This window comes from Maylandia zebra, linkage group LG14 (genome assembly GCF_041146795.1).
Source record: "Maylandia zebra isolate NMK-2024a linkage group LG14, Mzebra_GT3a, whole genome shotgun sequence".
NCBI lineage: Eukaryota > Metazoa > Chordata > Actinopteri > Cichliformes > Cichlidae > Maylandia > Maylandia zebra.
Genome location: NC_135180.1, coordinates 2,409,769 through 2,430,572, shown reverse-complemented (window position 1 = coordinate 2,430,572; position 20,804 = coordinate 2,409,769). Strand labels below are relative to the sequence as shown.

Here is a 20,804-nt window from a genome sequence, read left to right as displayed (position 1 = left end):
AATGATGAGTTAAGTACTAACTAATATTTAATGTGTAATTCTGTGTGGTTATAAACGTGTTACCAAAAACTGCACATACAGAACCTGTCACATTTATTGAAAAACAGTTTATAAAAAGAAAAAAACATCAAAAGTATAAACTTATTTAAAACTAAAACTTTTATTGTTATTAAGCAAATAAACCGAAATCACATTTTTATACCCAAATTTGATCACAGTGTTCTTTGAAACGTCAGAAATGAATCAAGCATAACTTTAAGGCACTGAGACACTTTTCTCTGTTCAAGGATGCAAGTAAATACCTGTAATGTAGCATCATCTGAAAATGTATGGATAACAATAATGATCATATTTGAGCATTAACAGGTTTTGATGAAAGAGCTTGCACATAGAAGAAAAACTTATTAATATTTAGGGTAGCTGTGCATTAACTCTACATTTACTGTGGTCGAATAAACTTGTTATCGCTGTACATATGAAACTTTGTATAAGATTCTAAAATGTGGCCACAAAAATACAAAAGAATACAGTGGCACAGTGTACCAGTAAATAAATTAAAAAAGTTTTTGAATGTCTAATATAGTCAGGACATAAAACCAAGACATGCTGTGAGCTGTTACAGATTACAGGGAGTGGGCGTGCTCATTGATTAAAACTGAGCTCCTGCAACAGCAGTGTTCACTTGGTGGTACAAGTCAAACAACAATGCTGTCACTACCCAGATTATTTTCTTATTAAATAACAGCGCTGTGCAGACTGTCACCATAACACTGAATTTGCAGCACATTTAAATATGGATCTCTCACTGCGTTGTTTTCCTTTCAGGAAACTGAAAGGAAAACTGTCCAATAAAATGATCTTTGTGTGTCTGTGTGGATAGGGGTGAAGGGCATGACTTGCTACACTGCTGCTGCTCTGCTAATATAAACATATTGGCACAGTAAGTCCCTAACACGCAGAAGCAAAAGACATCATATATCAGAAAGAAGAATTCGCCTGTAGAGCATCTAAAATGAGCAGACAGCTGACGGGTTTAACTCCAGTCTTTAAAGTAGAGAAGTAGCTCAAGTATCTGCCTCCAGCTCTACTTTAGAAAAGGAACCACGGGTGAGCCTGAAGTCAGAGAGCAAAGAGCTGTGTTAGTATTAATAAGGTTTATGGGGTCTTTCAGATATAGCAGGTCCTGATTATTCAAGATTGAGAAGCATTTTAAATTAAATTAAATAAACTAATATGTAGTCCCAGTCAATACTCTGACTGTAGTGTTCTGGATCATCTTTAGGGTTTTCAGGGAGCTTTTAGACTTAAACGTAGATTCTCCTGCACCGTTCGGCGCATTGGGTGGCAGATCTCTGTCGGCGCATTTGAAAGTCCTCCACCTTGTCGTGCAGGAGCAGCCTGGTTTGCGTCGTCCACGTGATGGTGATCTTGGGCAGTTGGTGCGTTTGTTGGTGTAGAATGTGACTTCCAGAGCGCATATGCCGCTCAGTCACTCTCAGTCATGGAGGGGTGTAAGGACGAGGACAGGGCCGCCTTGTTACAAGGGCAATGTGTGGCAGTCCAGAGGTGGACTTCTTCATTGGTGGCCTGGTCCCGGTAAGAGACCTGCAGGATAGTCTTGGCCATTGATGTTGGGCCACATGATGTTTTCCACGTCTCACAAGCTTTTAGAGTGACCTGATAGTACAAAGAACGATTGTCCAGCCAAGAACCAGCTTTACACTGAAGTGGGCTGTTTCTAATTTTACTGATATTGTGGAACTGAATCAAGTCACACAAATGTATCTGTGTGATGCGCACGCTGAAGGACATATCCTAGTCTACAATAACTCCAGGATTTATCACAGTGTTAGTGGAGGCCGTTCATACTCTGCTTTTAACAGTCATAACTCAGTCACACGGTCAGTCCACCTGCCTGCTTCATTAGAACACATACAAACAAACAGATCTAGCATCATCCTGTAAAAATAATGTGTGTTAAGAACTGGGAGATGTGCCTGATCTCGAACCACATCCCTGTGGTGGTGCATCTCTAGAGAAGTAGCTTTTGCACTCCAGAAGCCTGGTGACAGAGTGGTCCTCAGGCACAGCATTATATGCTGTATGAATGAGAATGGGCAAATCATGTAACCGTGCTGACGTTAGAGGGGAGAAAACAGAGTGTTGACATGTTCACAGGAAATCTGAACTAAATCAGAGGCGACGTGTAAAGATGTGCGTTTACTTTCAACCCACCAGTTAAACTACTGCTGAGTCGGCCTGCAGAGCAGTCTGCAGGGCATTCACCGCTGAACGATTTACACTGCAAGCTTAAGTCTGCAGCTCGCACTTTCAGACAGCTGAAAGTCAAAGTTGTGCTGCACACAGACGTCAGTGCAGCAGGATGTATCCACCTCCTGTGAAAACATAGATGCTCTGATATACAAAGCATGCTGTACTGCACCTAAATTAAGACCGAAATAAAGAAACAAAGGGCTTGACTCATATTCTGCATCTGCGGTGAACAAACTGAAACTAAAGAGGAATTTCTCAGAAACCACCACGAGCCACAGGAAGTAGCTCCTTTTCACACACTGAATACTCGAGTCCTAAGAAGCTCAGATTTGTGTCTCTGGTGATGATGTGAGTAGAAAACTTTATTGTTGTTTTAAAGTTCTGACTATTAATCCAAAGCTTTGTCATGCATCCACAGCTTTACTTCTGCCAGGATTTAGCTAGTTATCAAATTTAAATTGTTTCAAAACATGAAGGATGTGAGGAGTTTTTCAGCATTCCAGCTTTTAGGGAATAAGGTTACAAATATCTAATCTGGCCGTGCAGTTGATTAGTTCTGGTTATGATAACAGCACAAAGCACTGAATCTCACACAGGATGTGAAATGTGCTGATATGACTCACCAGTGAGAAACCGTCCTTTCTCTGTGCTTGTGTGAAACATAAAATCTGTGTCGACTTTAAGGCTCATGAAGAAATCACAACAACGTTTACTGTAGGTGGACGCCACACTCACAGGGCTCAAACGCTGCCTCCCATTTGATTGCAAACTTACTGCAAGGTGATAAATTATGTTTCTGGTTATGGAGTTTGTGGAAGCTCAGCAAAAGCTTGCACAGCGAGACATCTGCTGTGGTTTGACTGGTCTGACATCAGAGTTTAAATGCAACATGATGGAAAAATCGACTGTTTGTGCCGTAGTTCACAGAAATCTGAACCAAATCAAGGCAAGCACAGCGCACAAACAGCAAGCTCATCTCTGCTGAATGCAGCTAAAACTTACCACTGCTAACTAGACATTTGTGTCAACCCTTGACAGAAGTGATGGAATCACCACATTTAAAAGCTTTTCATTCATCCTTTTTGTAACAAATAAAAAAAATCTCAGATATGACAATTTCCCATCCACCATAGGGCGAGAGGTGGGGTACACCCTGGACTCTCCACTAACTGCAAGTCTTTGGTCTGTGGGAGGAAGCTGGAGTACCTGGAGAGACCCCACACAGAAAGATCCCGGCCAGGAGGTGGAGTCAGACTCACGACCTTCTTGCTGTGAGGCAAAAGTGCTGAATTAAGTTGTTTTTATTAACTGTATATTTTTTGTAGATCAAGGAGAAGATAAAAAGACAGAATCATCATGTCATTTTCATTTCGGGGGGGAGGGCACCTGCACACATCCAAATATGTAAAATAGTTTGCCGTTACAAGAGAGTGTTTGCAGACCTTAACAAGCCTGACTGACAGGAAGCATTGCAGCTATACAGGTGTTACATGAAACAGTGGCGAGGATTACACAACACCTCCAAGAAGGAGATCCAGCACACAGCACAGCAAAGGATGTTGGCTGTTCCCCCACAGCTGTAACTGGAGTAAGTGCAAACAATATGAGAAGGTCATAAAAGGAAAACATGCACGCAAGTATCAGAGCAACAGGACAGAAAACTCGAAGCAATACGCCCTGAAACTGGAAAACAAAAGGTTTGGTGTCTCTGCGGTTTGTTTATTAGGCACAAAGTAAAGAAAGCTGAATGAACATCCTTATTTCTGCCCTGGGTTGAGTTAAGCTCCCTGCACCATGTTTTAATCTCTTTACAGTAGAAACAAAATCCCAACCTGAGTAGAAAAATGTCTCACTGTGATTCGACACACACATACGAGTCAAAGATATCGATGCGTTACGTTTGGAGGACGAGACAGAGACAGAGTGCTTTCACTCTGACTCGCCTTCCTGTTGACGACATCCAGCCTGCTCCGGCATGCTCTCTACACTGTGAACAACAAAGTGAACAAGACAAACGGTCTGCTTGTAATTCGGATCTTTTTTGTAAGAAATCTGAATAAAAAACTTAACAGAGGCGACACAACACAAATGTTTCCTGATCATTTCCTTTTTTCCTTATTTATTCAGTAAGACTAAAATTCTTGAAATGCAAGCAAAGACTAAAAAGCCCATGCAAGCATTTGACCTGCAAACCTGGTAGGGGAGACCGGGGATAGTTGTAACGTGGGTCAGTTGTAACACTTCCAGTTTCTCCAATCAGGGCTAAGTTTCAAATGATGTGACTCATCCTGTGCATGCCCAACTCAGTTCTGCTATCACATGTGAAAAATCAGCACATTTCGTCAAACACAGACAATTTAACATGAAAAAAAGTAATTTGTATGCCAAAAAGTAAGTTTTTCTACTTTATTTCAATTTGTAATAGCATTATCTGCTTTGCAGTTAAACTCATCAAACTTAAATTATGTTATTTGTATGTCTATGGGGATATATTCTGTGTAGGTCTTTAGTGCTAATGTTTTAGCCGTTGGCTGTAATGTTAGCTAGTTCATGGCTATAGGAGTCTGGGTCAGTTGTAACAGCAACAGTCTGGGTTAGTTGTAACAATAATGCAGATGTTACAACTTACCACACTATTACTTTAACTTATATTAAACAAGTTGGGGCAACAACATCAGCAGAGAGACGTTCACTGGTCGCATTTGTATATGTGGTTAATGCCATTGGCAACACAATTCCTCCACTGTTTGTGTTCCCATACATACATTATGCAGACCACTGTGTCAGAGATGGACCAGTAGGACTTACTGGTAGTGGAAATAAATCAGGATGGGTGCAAGAAACAGATTTCCTCATCTTTCTGAAGCACTTTGCAAACCACACCAAGGTAAGCCATGATAAAAAGTAATGGAATTGCGATGCTGGTGAACAACTACATTTTTAGGCTTCATTGTTATGTTTAAAATTGGTGCAAGAGTTGTAGGTTATAATGCCCACTGAGCCAATGAGGCCAAACTCAAGGAAGACCAACCAAAATTAATGAAATATTCAGTTGCAGAAAATTCCATAATTTGTCTTTTTTGGGGGGTTGGAATATGTTCAAAAGCTAGATTTCTGCATTCTGTCACACACACACACACACACACACACACACACACACACACACACACACACACACACACACACACACACAGCTACATAAATGGCTCTCAGTGCATTCATGTGTTGAATAAACAAAGATTACATGTTAATGTTTTGTTAGTACCCTTATTTCATTGTGTTACATTTCACCCCAGGATATGTTACAACTAACCCAGAATAGCTGACCTATTTAATAGCAGAGACATGTAAATACTTTGCATTACATTTTGAATCCACTACCTTAAAAGAGCTCCAATTTACAGACAGAAATGTCAAAAATGTTACAACTATCCCCGGTCTCCCCTACTAAACTGGTGGTGGGAGGTAACAAATATCTGTATGGTTTAAGCACAGTGGTGCACACAGAAGGGCCGAATGCTACCACAGGGCGAGAGGCAGGGTACGCCTGGGACGGGTTTCCAGTCTGTCGCAGGGCTAACACACAGAGACGGACGGACAACCATTCGCACTCAGATTCACACCTAAGGGAAGTTTAGAACGGCCAATTCAAACGGCGACTAACTGCATGTCTTTAGTCTGTGGGAGGAAGCCAGAGTAGCTGGAGAGAACCACACAGACTCGGGGAGAACATGCACAGAAAGCCAGGTGGTGGAATCAAACTCAGGACCTTCTTGCTGTGAGGCGACAGTGCTGATGCAAAAAGCCCACATTAAATACCCACAGTTGTCTTCAGCAGGGCAAACATTTGGACAAAAACCATTCTGAATCCTACAAACTGCAGACAAAATGTGACATGCAGGAGAGCCAAGCAGCGTGTTGATAGATGAAGGGGCTCTGTTGCTATAAAACTGCACTATAAAAATGAGACTGTTGGCATTGATGGCTTTACCGAGTCCGAGCGCTCGTCTTTCTCACAGGCGCGCGAGTGAGGCGAAATAAAAAGCACAAACAGGCAGCGTCTGCTTGGAGTTCTGTGCCTTTACTTTGTGTTTTTCAGTTTCTATGTTTTTGATATTGAGATATTTTATGCTCTATTTACACCTTATGGAAGAAAGAACTACATGCTATCTAAATAAAGTGATTTGACTTCACCCAAGCTTTGCTTTGAACACACATCCAGAGCTTTGAGATCAGTGGCTCAACAAGGGAACGTAAGGAGCTCTGGCATGAAGTCCCTGAGCGTTTGAAAACAAGCATTTAGTTCCACTTTCTCTCACTTGGTGTGAAACCAGATGACCAAAAAGTTAGCTCAGCATTGATCATCTAACAGGTTATAATTGTTCTTTTAGATGTATTTCTTAATAAATAACTTTTCGGACGTATTTGATGTATGGGACTTGGTATCTGAGTTATTAGATCACATTTGTTCCTTAATAATAGGATTTTATGCTTTTTCATTGGTTCCTTCACCCATCCAGGCAGTGCAGATGCAAATTAGCTAAATCTTACATGCATCACTTCTCTGAGGACGTTAATGTTCTACATGACTCCTGACAGCCTACCCACCCTTTGCTGGCAGCAGTCGCGACAAGGCGCTTTAACTTCTAAAGCACGTTGCTGCAGTATTAAAAAGAAAGCTCACACGATCCCATACAAACAAGCACCTGATGACAATGGGACAGAAAGAGGAAAAGAGCTCAGGGAGGGCGAGTGAAGAAGCGCTCAGAGCGTCCCGTGAAGACCCTCAGCAGGGCGACCTTACCCAGCGCTGCTATGAGCTTCATCAAAAAGTTTTATGCTTAATTTAAAAGCAGGGTCCAAACTGGGGGTAATGACTGTTTGCACTTTGCTTCACCATCACAATAATTAATGACTTCAGTCTAAAAAAGTGTGGAACGAGCAGAAAGAGCACGTTATTGAAAACCTCTGATGGCACAGACCATTTCCAGCACCAAAATTGAATTTAGGCAAGCAGCAAAAATCTGTAAAATTACTGTTTTTTCTGTTGCATTTCCAATTTGTGACTTTGGCTCCAGTGTGTGTCTCTTAAATAAAAATGTTTTATAGTGTAACTTTAATGACTTGGTTAGGGAAAAGGCTGAATTAGGTTAATGGCAAAGAACACAGTCATCCACAGCCATTACTGGGCCTTCCTGTAATGCGGGTTCCCTATTAAGTGCTTTTAATACACATTCGCCGGCCTCTCCGCGCTCCGAGTTTTGATTATGTTAACGAGTGGTCATGCACGATTACATGTACAAGGGTCTTGGGTAGGCAGCTGACGAGCAAAGAAAGGCTTTAATGGAACACTTGTCGACTCTGCTCGTCTGTGCAAATCACACATTGGTGAAGCTCATCCCGTAATGAGACGAATCACATCAGCGTAATCACGTTTAATGTCATCGTTCTGCCTCCTTTCAACTCGGCCCGTTTGATGATTCTGTATTTAGCATTGGTTTGATTAAACGACATGCCCTCTTTTGACACAAACACTCAAGTCTGACCTTTACACTGATTACACACAGTCTGCTATGCACACGCACGAGCCACAAATACCAATTGTTCCTCTACAACTGGAGGATGACGGCAGGAGTTACCGTCAAACTGCGAGTCAGTCACACAGAAGTGAAATCAAATCTATGGAAATGATCGTGTCAATAACTAGTGAACCACAGCAGGGATGGGACAACAAATTCACTCTTTATCGACTTCCTTCTGAACGTTACCGGCTGTACTTGCTGTTGTTGAATAGTGCGCGATGCCGGAAAAGTGGGACAATGCCAGCCTCATCTGGATGAGCGGTTCGGATGTTTTGGCAGGGACGTCGAGCAGCCCTGGGCCTGGTGGCCATGCTGACTTGTCACTTCAGTCCAGTAGATTGTTTTCCGTAGATGAAGTTATTAATTACTCCATTTTTTCAATAAATTGTGTTCTGGTCACTACTGTGGTGATACCAGCACTACACAGATGTGCAGACGTCTAAAAACTATTTCTATCTGTAGAGAATCTGCTTGAATCACAAAGATTTAAAAAACTACAATATGCAGAAGAGCATCTCTGAACACAGCAGCTGTTACTCCTGGAGTCTGAGGCTACAAATGATGTGTTGCTGCATCATCCGATGGTGGGCTCAGACTTTACAACATGGATCCATTGTGCCTTGTGTCAGTGGGTCAGGTTGGTTGTGGTTTAAGGTGTAGAGGATACACTTTGGGCCCGTTAGTACAAATTGAGCATCGTTTAAATACCACAGCTTATCTGAGTGCTTTTGCAGACCACATCCATCCCTTTACGACTACAGCGTAACCAGCTTTTGTGGCTGCGTTCAGCAGGATAAGGCGCCACGTTACGAAGCTCAAATCATCTGAAAGTGTTTTCTCAACATAACATTAAGTCCACTGGACTCAAATGGCAGCGCCGCAGGAACGAACCGTGGAACAAGAGACGCCGAGGCTGTGCAGTCGGCATGTTTGTAAAATCTCAGAGCAGTTTTCAGCGCCTTGCTGGATCCACGCCATGAAGGCTTATCAGTTCTGACGCCAGCAGGGGTCCAACATGGCGCTGCAAAGGCGAAACCTTGTGGCTGTTAGTTTTGCTGATCTGGCCCAGTTGAGATCAAACTGGTTTCTACGTCGCTCGTGAGCTGACATGACTCTAACTCGCCTGCCTGGACTGATGGCTGCTCAGCCATGTTGAAGAGGACAACTATTGACATTAATATTAGTTTAAGTTCAAATTAGTGACAAACTGACAGCTGTTTATGTTTTTATTTCAAATAACCAGCTTTACTCAGCTATGATAAACACACAACCTACCTGCTGCCAGCGGCGTAAGACTCATATCTGTTTGAAACAGACACAAAAACATCAAACTAAAAGAAATTGTCACAAAATCACCACAGGAATAGAGATGAACAATTTTATTGTGAACTAACAAAGTTTATGCAAATATTTGTACTTACTGCACAACAAATAATTACATGGTTGTAAATGAGACTGAAAAAAGGCCCGTCTTTGGTTCACTCAGACATCTAAAACATTCCCCTTCCTCACCCATAATCTACAAACACATCATTAAACAGGACTAAATGATGAACTGAATGTAGGGCTTTCTATTGCACCTCAGCTGATTTTAACATGAATCTGGTTTCCATATTTTGAATGTTTATTGTAGTGTAGGACCTTCTGCCTCGTCTTGCTGAGCAGTAGTTAGACCTGTTTGAGTGGAGGAAACGTTCTGTCTGGACCTGGACAGCCTGCTGCTTCTCTGTCTACCCTCTCCCTCCTCATACTGCTTCTGTCCTCTGACTTCTTCCTTCCCCTGCGACAGTCCTGCACTCTGCTCACTGACTGAAACAGCACTCTGTCCATCCAGAGCCGAGGCGAGCCCTCGCACGTGGGTCTGCTCAGAGCTGAGGAGCTCTTCGGTCACCGAGGCTGTGCTCGTTGCTCCTTGGACCGACTCTGGAAGTGACTCTGCCTTCGTCTCCTCCTGTGCACCGCCTTCATCTCCTTCACCCTCAAAAAGTTCTGGAGTAAAAAACACAGTCTGGTCCTTTTCGTCTTCGTCTGAACTGCCTGCTGCAGGTGGTTCGTTTTCACAGCTGGGCGGGGCCGTTACTGGAGCGGGCTCTGGAGCCAGACTGGTTTGGTCTCCTCTGGCTTCATCTGAACCATTAGTCTTCGGTGATGCAGAGGCGATCTGCTGGTTTTCTTTGTCGTCACAACAATTGGACGTTTCCTGGCCAGGACTACTCGGTGCACTTCTTTTAAAAATGGGCTTCCTGAAGGTGTGGTTGGTGGGGCTGGAGGTGAAAATGGAGAACAGAGGCAGCGCTGCTCTTTTTTGAAGTGGGAGAGGCTCTTCTGAGGGACGGTGCTGCTTCTTCAACTGGTCTGCATCATGGAAAGAAAATGACATAATTTAACATTCACAAGGACACTTTTTCTCCTTAAAGCAGCTCGAAACTGACAGAACACACGTTTATACTGACAAGGTTTTGAGACTGTCAGCAGTGTGTGCTAGGAGGTCAGTTTATAAAGAAAGATATAGCAAACGTGAGCATACGCTCAATAGAGCCCGAACAAAGGTTAAGAGGATTTAATTAAAAGCAACAGTCCAACATCTGCTCATCAGCTCGCTCCAGCGCCACTCAGGCATGCAAAAGACCTTACAGTAATGAGGCAAGCCACTCAACTGATCCCATGGCCCCCCGCCCCCAACGTCCACTCCCAACTATGACGGGTGGGGGGGGCTACTGCTCCTCTACCACTCTATCCACCACACTGAACTCAAACAGACTAACAGCTCAACCTCGTCATGACCCCAAAGACAATGGGCGTCGCCAAGGCGATGTGCAAACACGTCACCTCGGCGTATTTCCTCCGCGTGATGTCATGCTCCGGCACACCCTTGACAAAAACGATACGCACCTTTTGATCCCCGTCTTTCAAAAGCGTCTGTGCATAAAAGGTCACGATTCATGAAAAATTAAGTTGGACTTGCCTCACACCGTGCAAATCTAACATTACCTCCTTCCACACATCTGCTGAAGGAAAAAGACGTCTGAAAGCGGTAGAAATCTCTCTATTTTCTGACCTTTATTTACACAATTTGAAACACAAGTGAGGACATTCAGCCAACCGGAATTCAAATCAGGGAGTCTGTGTGATACGCAACAACCTGACTACCAGGTCACCCAAGATTGTTGGACACAGATGTGAAAGACTGAACTGTGAAACGAACCCACTCTGTCTCAGTGGAGCTCTATAGCCACGGTTCGGTACGCGTCTGCTGCCTGTACGGTAACGAAGCCCCTTCTCCGTGTTTTTTTCTACATATGCATGAGAGTCCACGGACATCACGGCTACTTCACTGATCTTTTTAAAGGCGTCGTAAGTGCCGGTAAAAGAGACGCATTAAAGCAACATGAATTTGATTGGCACGTGTTTCTTACTGCTGTACAGCCTATTGGTCAAATTTAGTATGCTTTTACACAATGCAGCACACCACAGTCAGGTCTGATAACGTAAAACTTTGCCACTGATTTAGCAGATCACTTTTAAAAATCCACATAATAACTTTTGTGATTCTTTGAAGGTTTTTGACATTTTTAATGAAAAATAAGTCCTGAGCTGGAATACATCTTCATGTCACTGGTGGCAAAGTATCTGGGCACAGACAAAAATAAACAAATCAAGAAAAATCAGGACTGTATCAAACATTTTCCCAAGTGCAGAAGAAGAAAGAAGAGGATGATATGCACAAGAAAAGGGTGGAAACACTATGGGTGCCTCCATTGCTACTTGGCCCTCAGTTACTTCATCGTTACTGCTCATGTAAACCTCTCGGTACCATTCAAGGCAGCATTATTGGACAGGCCTTAACAGAGAGGACAGAGCCCAGCTTTGATGATCCGAGATCTATACCTGCTGTATTTTTTAGGTCCTTCAATAAGACTTTAAAGAGATATTGATCTTCCCGAAAATTCGTCTCTCAACAGATCCATCAATCTCACCTGCTTTTTCTTTCTGTTCAGCTTTCAACTGTGTATGGGAACAAACGAGGTCGGCTGAGGGGCTTGAGTGCTGCTGGGGTTCAGGTAGTCTGACACATGAGATAGGTATCTGAGGTTCTGAAGCCTCAGGCAGACTATGTCCCTCTGCAGCGGCTGCTAGGTGGCTGCTGGGAGACGAGACAGTAGAGCTGATGGCCTGCCTGTCAGCAGGAGCCCCATCCATCTTCTTCTGCACCTGAGAGAATGCAACCAAAGACTGCATTGCGTCGCTGAAGGTGCTGTGATGCTGGACAAGCTGGCGGACCCATTTAGACAGACCTGAGATTACAGACACACAACAGAGACAAGTGCTAGCAAACATCTTGCAGTGGATAACCAGTGCCATCTAGTGGTAAAAGTGGGCGGCTGAATAGTGCAGAGTACCTGTGATGTACTTATTAGGATTATTCCTGTACCGATCATCCACCAGAATTAGAGCTCCCCAGTCATTCCTGTGGCGAATGCACCTGTAAAATCAAGTGTGGAGTTTTCATTTAGAAGTGCAAAAGGCTCAGTTTTAAATCTGAAGCAGCTGCAGAGGTTTACCTCCCCAGGGCCTGGTTCAGGGCTCTGTAGGCCTGAATCTCATACCAGCGACTGCCTGGGAGAAGACCTCTGGACTTAGAGTGCAGGTCATTGTACTTCATCTTCAGTTCCACCTGAAACACAAACAGAACAACTTTTAAATGTCTGTAAGTCACTTGTGTTGATGGAGAATATTTACAAACAACAGGAATAAAAAAATACAAAAACATTTCATCGAGGCTAAAATGAAAAACAAGAAGCGGTGAAAGCAAAACATCAGGGCAACACGACAGTCACATGCCTTTAGGCAGTGAGTGTCGGGTTCAATTCCCGGCCAGCCCAGAGTTCACCAAAATCAGACTGAGGTAAGAGTCGGGGAGGTAAGTCAGTAAAGCACAGCTCGAGTTAATGAATCAAAATGACTCCATACGGGTCCGTCGAGGGCTTGTTAATGAAGCTCAGTGGTGCTGCAGCTAACTTCTGTGGGGTTTATAAGGAAAGGGTGTGCTCGTATTAATCGCAGTTGTGTTGTTTTGTTAATTTTTGTTTGTTTGTTTTCTTTTCCTTTACTTATGTTCTAACATGAGAAGCTTTTTTCTATTCAATGTAACCAGTTTTTGTGTTTCCCTTTTTTCTTTTCTTTTCGTAAACTGTATTCATAATAACTCAATAAAAATATTTGGAGTAAAAACTCAGAGGGCTCCTCAAACTAAACTGAAAACGAGTGAAGACGGCTCGTCTTTCAGTCGCCGGTGGTGCGGCAGGTGTCTCTGTTGAGTGTCCCGGGACGCTCAACAGAGAAAGACTGAGATGCAACCAGCAAAGTATGGAGTTGGAGGTCTACGACCCATGATGGCAGCAATTTGCATCAAATTTTGGTTATTGTTGCTCTTTGTTTTGATTTTTTTTGCCCCATATTCATTTTACTGATTCAGTTTTTAAAACACCCAAAAATATAAAGAATGGTAACAAATAAAAACAACAAGCTACAAACGGCTGGTTTCTTCAGACCCAGAGTACAAAGTCAGGGAGTTTACGATGTGTGTGGAGGAGCTGTAAACTGAAAATGTCTAGATTTTTGTTTTTACTGGATGTCTGAAATGATCATTTCTTTACAAAACTAACTAAATATCTGGGTTATAAATCACAGCTTGGTCACGAAAGGGTTTCTGATTTGACTACAGCCAAACATAATACCCTGCCATACATATAACTGTATGGCAACACCTTTGGTAACAAGGATTCATGCACAGTTAATAATTAAGAACAAATTGAATTAAAACAGACTATGAAGGAGAACATCAACTGGGTAAACCTTCCCCCGAAATATGAGTAAGCTTGAAGCCTGAAGTGGTGAGGTATTGCCCGTCTGCACAGACAGATGTATTCTGAAAGGGTAACAGAGGGGCTAACGAGAGGCCATGACAGAGTAGAGCGGAGGTAGGAGGGGGCAGACAAGGTGGTCGAGGCGACATGAAGCATCCCTGCGCAGAAATGCCAGGAAAGCATCCAACCATTTGCATCTGTCGCTGCTGATTTTAGCGCTAACCTTTCAGAATTGACAAGTGAAAAGTTCAGCTGGCGTCTGACGGGATGCCGTGCAGGGCAGGCTGCTGAACGGGGCTCTAACTGCTTTTGACAGGTACCGTGTGTTTGCCCAGAGCCACCAAACACGGGGCCATGACAGGTACGGGCTGTTCCCTCACGCCAATCACGCAATGCCACTGTGGCCTTCCCGGGCTTGTGTGCGTAAACAAACAAGCAGAGTCACAGGAAATCCTAAATGTCACCCTAAACTTGGTTTGTGACTAATCACACCTCACCCAACAAGCATGCAAACATGCGTGCAACACCTGCTGCTACCTTGGAACACACTAAAACCAATAAAAAGGTTTTTATAGGTTGAAGACTGCAAGCCGACGCTTATCAAGAGATTTAAAACAATAACAGAGGTTTTCAGTAGGAGGGACGTCCGTGTGGTCGTATCGCAGGAAGTCTCGAAAACGCTGCCGGGTTCACGGTGAGAGGTTTGCCAACATGTGAGACACCAAAGCAGTTAAAGAATCTACTTCTAGAGCCCGAGAAAGGCCGGTAGCCTCGAGCCGGTGGTGTCATCTAAATCCAATCACAGTCCGTTTCAGTGTTCCAGCCATCACATCCCTGGTCTGTCCCATGTCATCGTCCAATCTGACATGACAGGTTGCATATGTGAAAAAGCCAATCCTGGCTGCTAGCAAATCTAACAAATGTGCAAGAAACCACAAGCTAGAAGGGATTAGTTAAAATGTCAAGAGATCGCTCGCTTGCCTTCGCCTTGTCCTCTACAGCAACCTGTTCATCCCTAAAAACATATATTTGACCACTAGGCATGATTCGCATCCGTTTGAGCTACATTTTACGCAGGGCGTGTGCATGCACGTCAGTGTCAGCGTGCACGCCCCTGGCAGTCCGGGACATCTTGTGCCTGTCACTGAGATTGCTGAGCGCCTCATCTGCCACATGTGGCCGAGCTGACAGCTGAGCGGCTCGTCTCCGACAGCCTCCGTGTGTGTGTGTGCGCTCACACTCAGGACATCAGACTAGGACATCAGGCTATCGCACTCCAATCTGCTCATGGATCAGCTCACACTAGAGCTTCATACAGACCTACTTATTCTTTAATTGTTCCTCTCAAAGGAAATATCCATGACTAGTATATGGGCTCAAATTGTGGTCATAAATATTTTGTACTTGTAACTCAAATGCGTAGTTGTGAGCTGGATTTTGTAACCTTGTAACCAAAAATATCAGAAAATGTTGTTTGTGCATCCACAGATGAGACTTTGTTACAAACTGTTTTTGTTAAGGTCTGCTCACAGATACATTTATGCTGTGTGAGTTTCAACTTACAAGTACGAATTTTTCTTGCTTTCAGCTGATTGGTCAATCACAAATTTAACAATCCAATCAGATGGGTTTGGCTGTCGGTGGGGTGCTTTACTGAGCTTCAGGTCCTCCAGCTTCAAACTGTATTTCCAGGTAACGCAGTTTGAAGCTGGAGGACCTCTATAGGAATATCCCATAGGGGTCATACAAGCTAGGTCCCTTAACCTTCGGTAGCTGTTGAAAGGATAAAGTTGAAATACCATTATTACTTTAACACACAGTCAGGGCTGACCCGGGACCACTGCTGCGAGTCACACTGTGCAGCATAAAGGCCCTTTCGCAACAGACGCACTCACCGCTGACTAAGAGCTAAGGATCCAAAACTTGTTGCGCTGGCCGCTGTGCTCTGTCGTGTACTAGATGCACCTGATCCTTGTCGTTCCAAAGCATGTATCTCTCTGTCTTTATGTCCTCTACAAGAGTTTGTGTTGTATTATCTTCAAACGTTCAATAAAAACGTATGGCTCATTCATAACGAAGAAAGCTTTGTAACTATCACAACTAGTGAAGAGTGTGTCATTTCCACAACAATGCTTCCCCCCCCCGAGGTCCACAGAGCCGCTGAAAAGGCTCCGGAGGTCCCTGTGTGAGCACGTAAACCTGCAACAACAATTCACCAAACTCGGACACGCACAGAATGTTTTCCTTGTGCTGATGAAGGAAAACGCCGGCATGTGAAAGGGCATTTCCCCTTCCAGGACCTGAAGCTCAGTATAGCATCACTGACAGCCAAACCCATCTGTTCTCTGATTGGATTGTTACATTTGTGACTGACATGACATTGGCCAATCAGCTGAAAGGAAGAAAAATTGGGTCAAAATTTGTACTTGTAAGTTGAAAGTCACACAGCCACGGTGTGCGAGTGCAGAGTTTTACACTTCGTTCTTTGCTTCGTGTCTGTAAGCAGACCTTAACAAAAACATTCTCACGAACAAATTCTCATCTAAAGATGCACAAACATAACATTTTCAGATATTTTGGTTTACAAGGTTACAAACTACTCACAAACTCACAACTACACATTTGATTTACAAGTACAAAATATTTTAGTGCTGTCAGCGTTAATCTCGTTAAAATGGCATTAAAGCCATAACCGCATCAACGAGGCAAATCTCCGTTAGCAAGGATCGCCCCGTGCGTGGGGCTGGACCGCGGTGCGAGTTAACCGCGCTAAAATATTTATGACCAGTTTGAGCCCATACTAGTAAAGTCAGGCTGCGGGACTGAGCGTAAGGTTGAAGCTTGCTGATCTGACGCTTAAGTTCAAGTTGGCAGTGAATGGTAAACCACATCAAAAAGAACGTAGAAGCTGAACTTCTGCTTCAAAGTCGTCTTTGTTTCACAAGTTTTCTTGGTAAAAATCAGCTCGACTCTAGTGTAGGCATTAACTAAAGGTCTCGAGTCCTCTTTAAATTTCATTTTGGTCTTTGTCTTAAGTCAGTCTTGATTTAGCCACGATTACCACCTTTGATTACCAGATCTCAAAGCTGCTTGGATTAAAGGACACGCACGGCACCTACAAGGAGTAGCAGACGCGTGAGGGTGGAATTGGCGAGCTGCAATGTAATTGAAGAAACATGTTTTTGAGGTGCGGATATGTATTTAGTAAAAAAATTGGGTGAAAGGAAGCTACTCTAGCTAATGACATCACGATGACATATTGAAAAAAAAAGAAAGTGACAGTATGTTGGACCTGGAGACAGCTCCTCAGTGATATTACCCTAAAAAACATATTTAGAAGAATATCCTATGATTGTGGGGTGCGGACAGGTGGGTGTGGGTTCGCTGAGCTGCACACAATGCAAAGCAGACAGCAGACCCCGAGCTGCTGCAGGGTTGGAGGTTTCGGGGGGGCTGACTATCTATCCACCCCCAGGACTGCATGCTGTGTGTCAAAGCTGGACCAGCTGTGCGTAGGTGCAGCTATCACACTTCAGCCGCGCTCCCAGGACTTTTCCAGGCTCTTTTTAAATGTGCTAACAGAGTTAACAGTAACAGAAGGGCAACTGCATACATTACGATAACACCTTCAGCTAACAACAACATGCTAAAACACAAAGCTGTCTCAACCTTAAACACATGCGTCTGTAACGTGCAACCATGCAAATCTTTTAAAGTGTAAACTTTAGCGTTTATGTTGAAATGGGTCATCCTTCTGTAGATGATAAATCATCTTCAACCTGTGTGGATTATTTAGGACCAATATTTAAATAGCTCTTGTGAAAAAAACAAAACATAGTCACCACCAGGACAGCTTTTAATGAATCCCTGGTTAGACTCATTTGATCACATGGTCACGGTTGCTTGTTTTTAGCATTAGACGTCTGAGAGCTGCTTTAACAACACGGACAGTTGGTTGGTGTTGTTTCTCTGAGAGAATAAACAGAGTTTTAGACACTACTGAATAATATCACGAGAATGCACTAACAAAAGAAGAACGAGGATTAAACAAAGGATACTCATGTGTTATGTAGAAGTACTTCAGCTACTGATGACAAAGCCACATGTACAGTGGCTTGAGCGTGCCTGGAGCATCCATCAGCACCTATTCTTGAGGAGTTCCATGAACTCTCCAACATTCTGCTAAAATCCCCGTTATCCATTCGTTTTAAAAGCTTACAGGCAAATGCTCTCGTGTCTCTAATAAAGGGCAACCACAAAGGTTGGCTGTGTTCTTCATTAAACTGAGAGAGATGCCTTATCAGTTGTAAGTGTCTTTTTATTGCTTGTTAAACCTACTTATTGTTTGACTTACTCACGCAGGACGTGACTGTTCACTGTAAAAACTCAACATAAATGTAATACCACCTTTGGCAAGGCTTTCTCTGCAGAGGACTTTTCAAGTTCAACCTTTGATCTTTGTCACAATAACACAACAGGCCAGTAAAATGCTACGTGCTCCAGCGTCTACAGGTTATGCCCGTCTGGGAATGCAGGCCGCGCAGGCATCGAGAGCGCTGGAGTAGTTTAAATGGAGAGAACAGGGCTTACACCTCTTATCCTAGCAATGGGGTGCTGTCGTATAACAGCAGAATGAATGCGTTAATGTGTCTGGGTCCATTTGTGCTCTCAGGAGAATGCACAGGTTAGCACTAGTGCATGGAAGTGACTATGTAAGGATATGTCACATATGTGTGTGTGAGCCTGTATGCATTAAAGGAATGTCACTGTGAGACGTGCGGAGTAAACGTGATAGCGTGCTAATACATGAAAGGTGTGCACAAACCCAGACACACTAAGACTGCTGGGAGAAAGCAGCATTACTCCTGGGAATTAAAGGCAGGAAAATCAGTGAGTAAAGAAAACGTTTTAATATGAGAAAGAAGAGGTCACATGATCAGCTCGTGAGGCACTTATTCGATCGTCATCTACACGTCAGAATTATCAGTGCATCTGTGTATTGGGTCGCTATGACCGGGGACAGAAGAGGCTGGCTTCAGGACACACTGTGTAATGAGCAGAACTGCACCATGACAAAGATCACACTTCTTTGTAGCTGTTTCAGAAACAACATTAGTACAACTACAGGTAAGTTCTGTAACAGCTTTGGCTGCGTGCTGGTCTGGAGTACAGAGCCGTGTGTTCTCACAATGCTACAATCTTCCCAGGAGTGGATGTACCTGCAAATTCATCATAAGGTCCACCTGATGTTCAGAGCAACATCTCAGACTCTACGGGCCTCAATTGGCATGTAAAATTTAAACGTTTACCAGAGTGCACTAAGAACTGTCAGGAGACAGCACGGAGCAGCTCAGCTTAGGTTTGCAAACCTCGTGACTTCTGGAACAACGGCCTTTTGACAGATGCAAAGCACCACGTTTGACAAAAACCAAACTGTCAGCACGGTGGCAATGGGATAATGATTTGGGCTCGTTTAGCAGCCACTGGACCTAATAGAGAAAGCTTGGGCAAAATAGGGTCATACAAACTGGACAGTGATATCGAGCACATCAGCAAATCTACAACCGAATGGCTGAAAAATAAAGAATCAAGGTGCTTTATACATTCTGCACAGAACCCCATGAAAACTTTATTTTGTCATATCTACAAATATTGACTGATCTGTTAATGGCTACATTATTATAACTTTTGTTTGTTTGAACTTTTCTGTCCCTTAAAGCAGCTGTTATGTGTCTGACAGAGGTCTGTGTGCTAGTTTAGCATGTTATGGGAGCTAGCTACATAGGCTCAGAGTCATTAGTGTCAATGTCCTCTTCCTCTCAACAGTGTAATGGGGTTAGCTCAGAGACCTTTAGAGCTCCCAGGGCTTCTCTGGTGGCTGCCTCTGTGGCTGAAAGAGAAGATAAGAAGAGGACGGAAACACGACTAGAGTGCAGTACAAAAAAGATGGAAAGACAATGTGAAAGTCAGGTTTCAAAGTGATGATGAAAACAAGCAGACCGTTATGGATTCCAACACATTCAGTCCACAGTAAACAGAACGTTTGACAGCCAGTCTTTTCAAATATAAATGACATTTTTATGACTTCTGTCAGACTGCATCCAAATGCATTGTGTCACATTGCTGTATAAAGCTGAGACTAATAAAAATGAACTAGCTCCTTCTGCTACAATGGAAGCTAGCAATGCTGGTATAAACATAAGTGATATAGATGGGTCTAACGTGACTACAGTTCTGACCCTGGGGAAAACTACGCTAACAACTGTGTTCTTGTTGTGTAACTAAGGAGGCAAAAATGAAGGACAGTCACGGTGAGAAGCAGGAGTGTCAGCAGGCCACCTGGTCACGCAGCAGCGATCTGTCTGTGGAGCTCTGCGCATGTTGCAAATAAACAAAGGCTGTTGATGCACAGTGTGTCATTAGAAATGCAGCATCTTCATGCTTGGTCAGCTCCACGTCCCCCTTAACTAGCTTTAGCTTCCTCAATCCTCCCCCCGGTGTTATGTTCCTGTTTCCTGTCTGAAACATCGCTTTCAACATACTGTGAGTCGGCTTTTATTGTATTTATTCCATAAATTTGTCAGCCGAATGAATAAATAACACCATATAATTCAGTACAACCAAAAACCAAACCACAGCAAAACTGTACAAAAGAGCCAAACCTCCTCTCACACTAACACTGGCACAAAACTGTGAACTGGGAGCTTGGACAGCTCTTGGACCCACTTCTTCAACGCTAAAACCAAGAACACCCCCCAAAAATCAAACAAATAAAGAAAAATCAGCAAAATTGAAGACATGCCCTGAGAGCTGACAGAGGTGAAACTGACAGCTGAGGTGAAAAGCAAAGGTGAAAGGACCGAGGAAGCCTCAATCAGCCACACATCTTTCTACCCTGACAGAAAAGGTTAGTGAAAGCTTCATTGTGCTCTGACAGCAGGATCAGAAGGAGTCAAGGGGAGGAAAGTGGGAGGCAGGAGGGGAGGAAGGGACTCAAACTTAAAGGTCAACTTTATCTGCTAAGGACAGGCCAGACACGGCAACATCGCTTTGGGATTCTTTTTCATGGATCACCTAAAAG

The 20,804-nt window shown here is 43.5% G+C and overlaps 1 protein-coding gene across 1 annotated transcript in view; it reads right to left on the bottom strand.

Moving 5' to 3' along the window:
- Positions 1–9,220: 9,220 nt before the first annotated feature.
- brip1 (BRCA1 interacting helicase 1) overlaps positions 9,221–20,804 on the bottom strand; it is a 42,542-nt gene continuing 30,958 nt past the window's right edge. Inside the window, exons 17-20 of the mRNA XM_004537977.4 lie at positions 12,419–12,531; positions 12,257–12,339; positions 11,834–12,151; positions 9,221–10,211 (exon numbers count right to left, since the gene is read on the bottom strand). Of these exons, the coding sequence (XP_004538034.3) occupies positions 9,481–10,211; positions 11,834–12,151; positions 12,257–12,339; positions 12,419–12,531 (1,245 nt within the window). The 3' untranslated portion in view covers positions 9,221–9,480. The remainder of the gene's footprint in view (positions 10,212–11,833; positions 12,152–12,256; positions 12,340–12,418; positions 12,532–20,804) is intronic.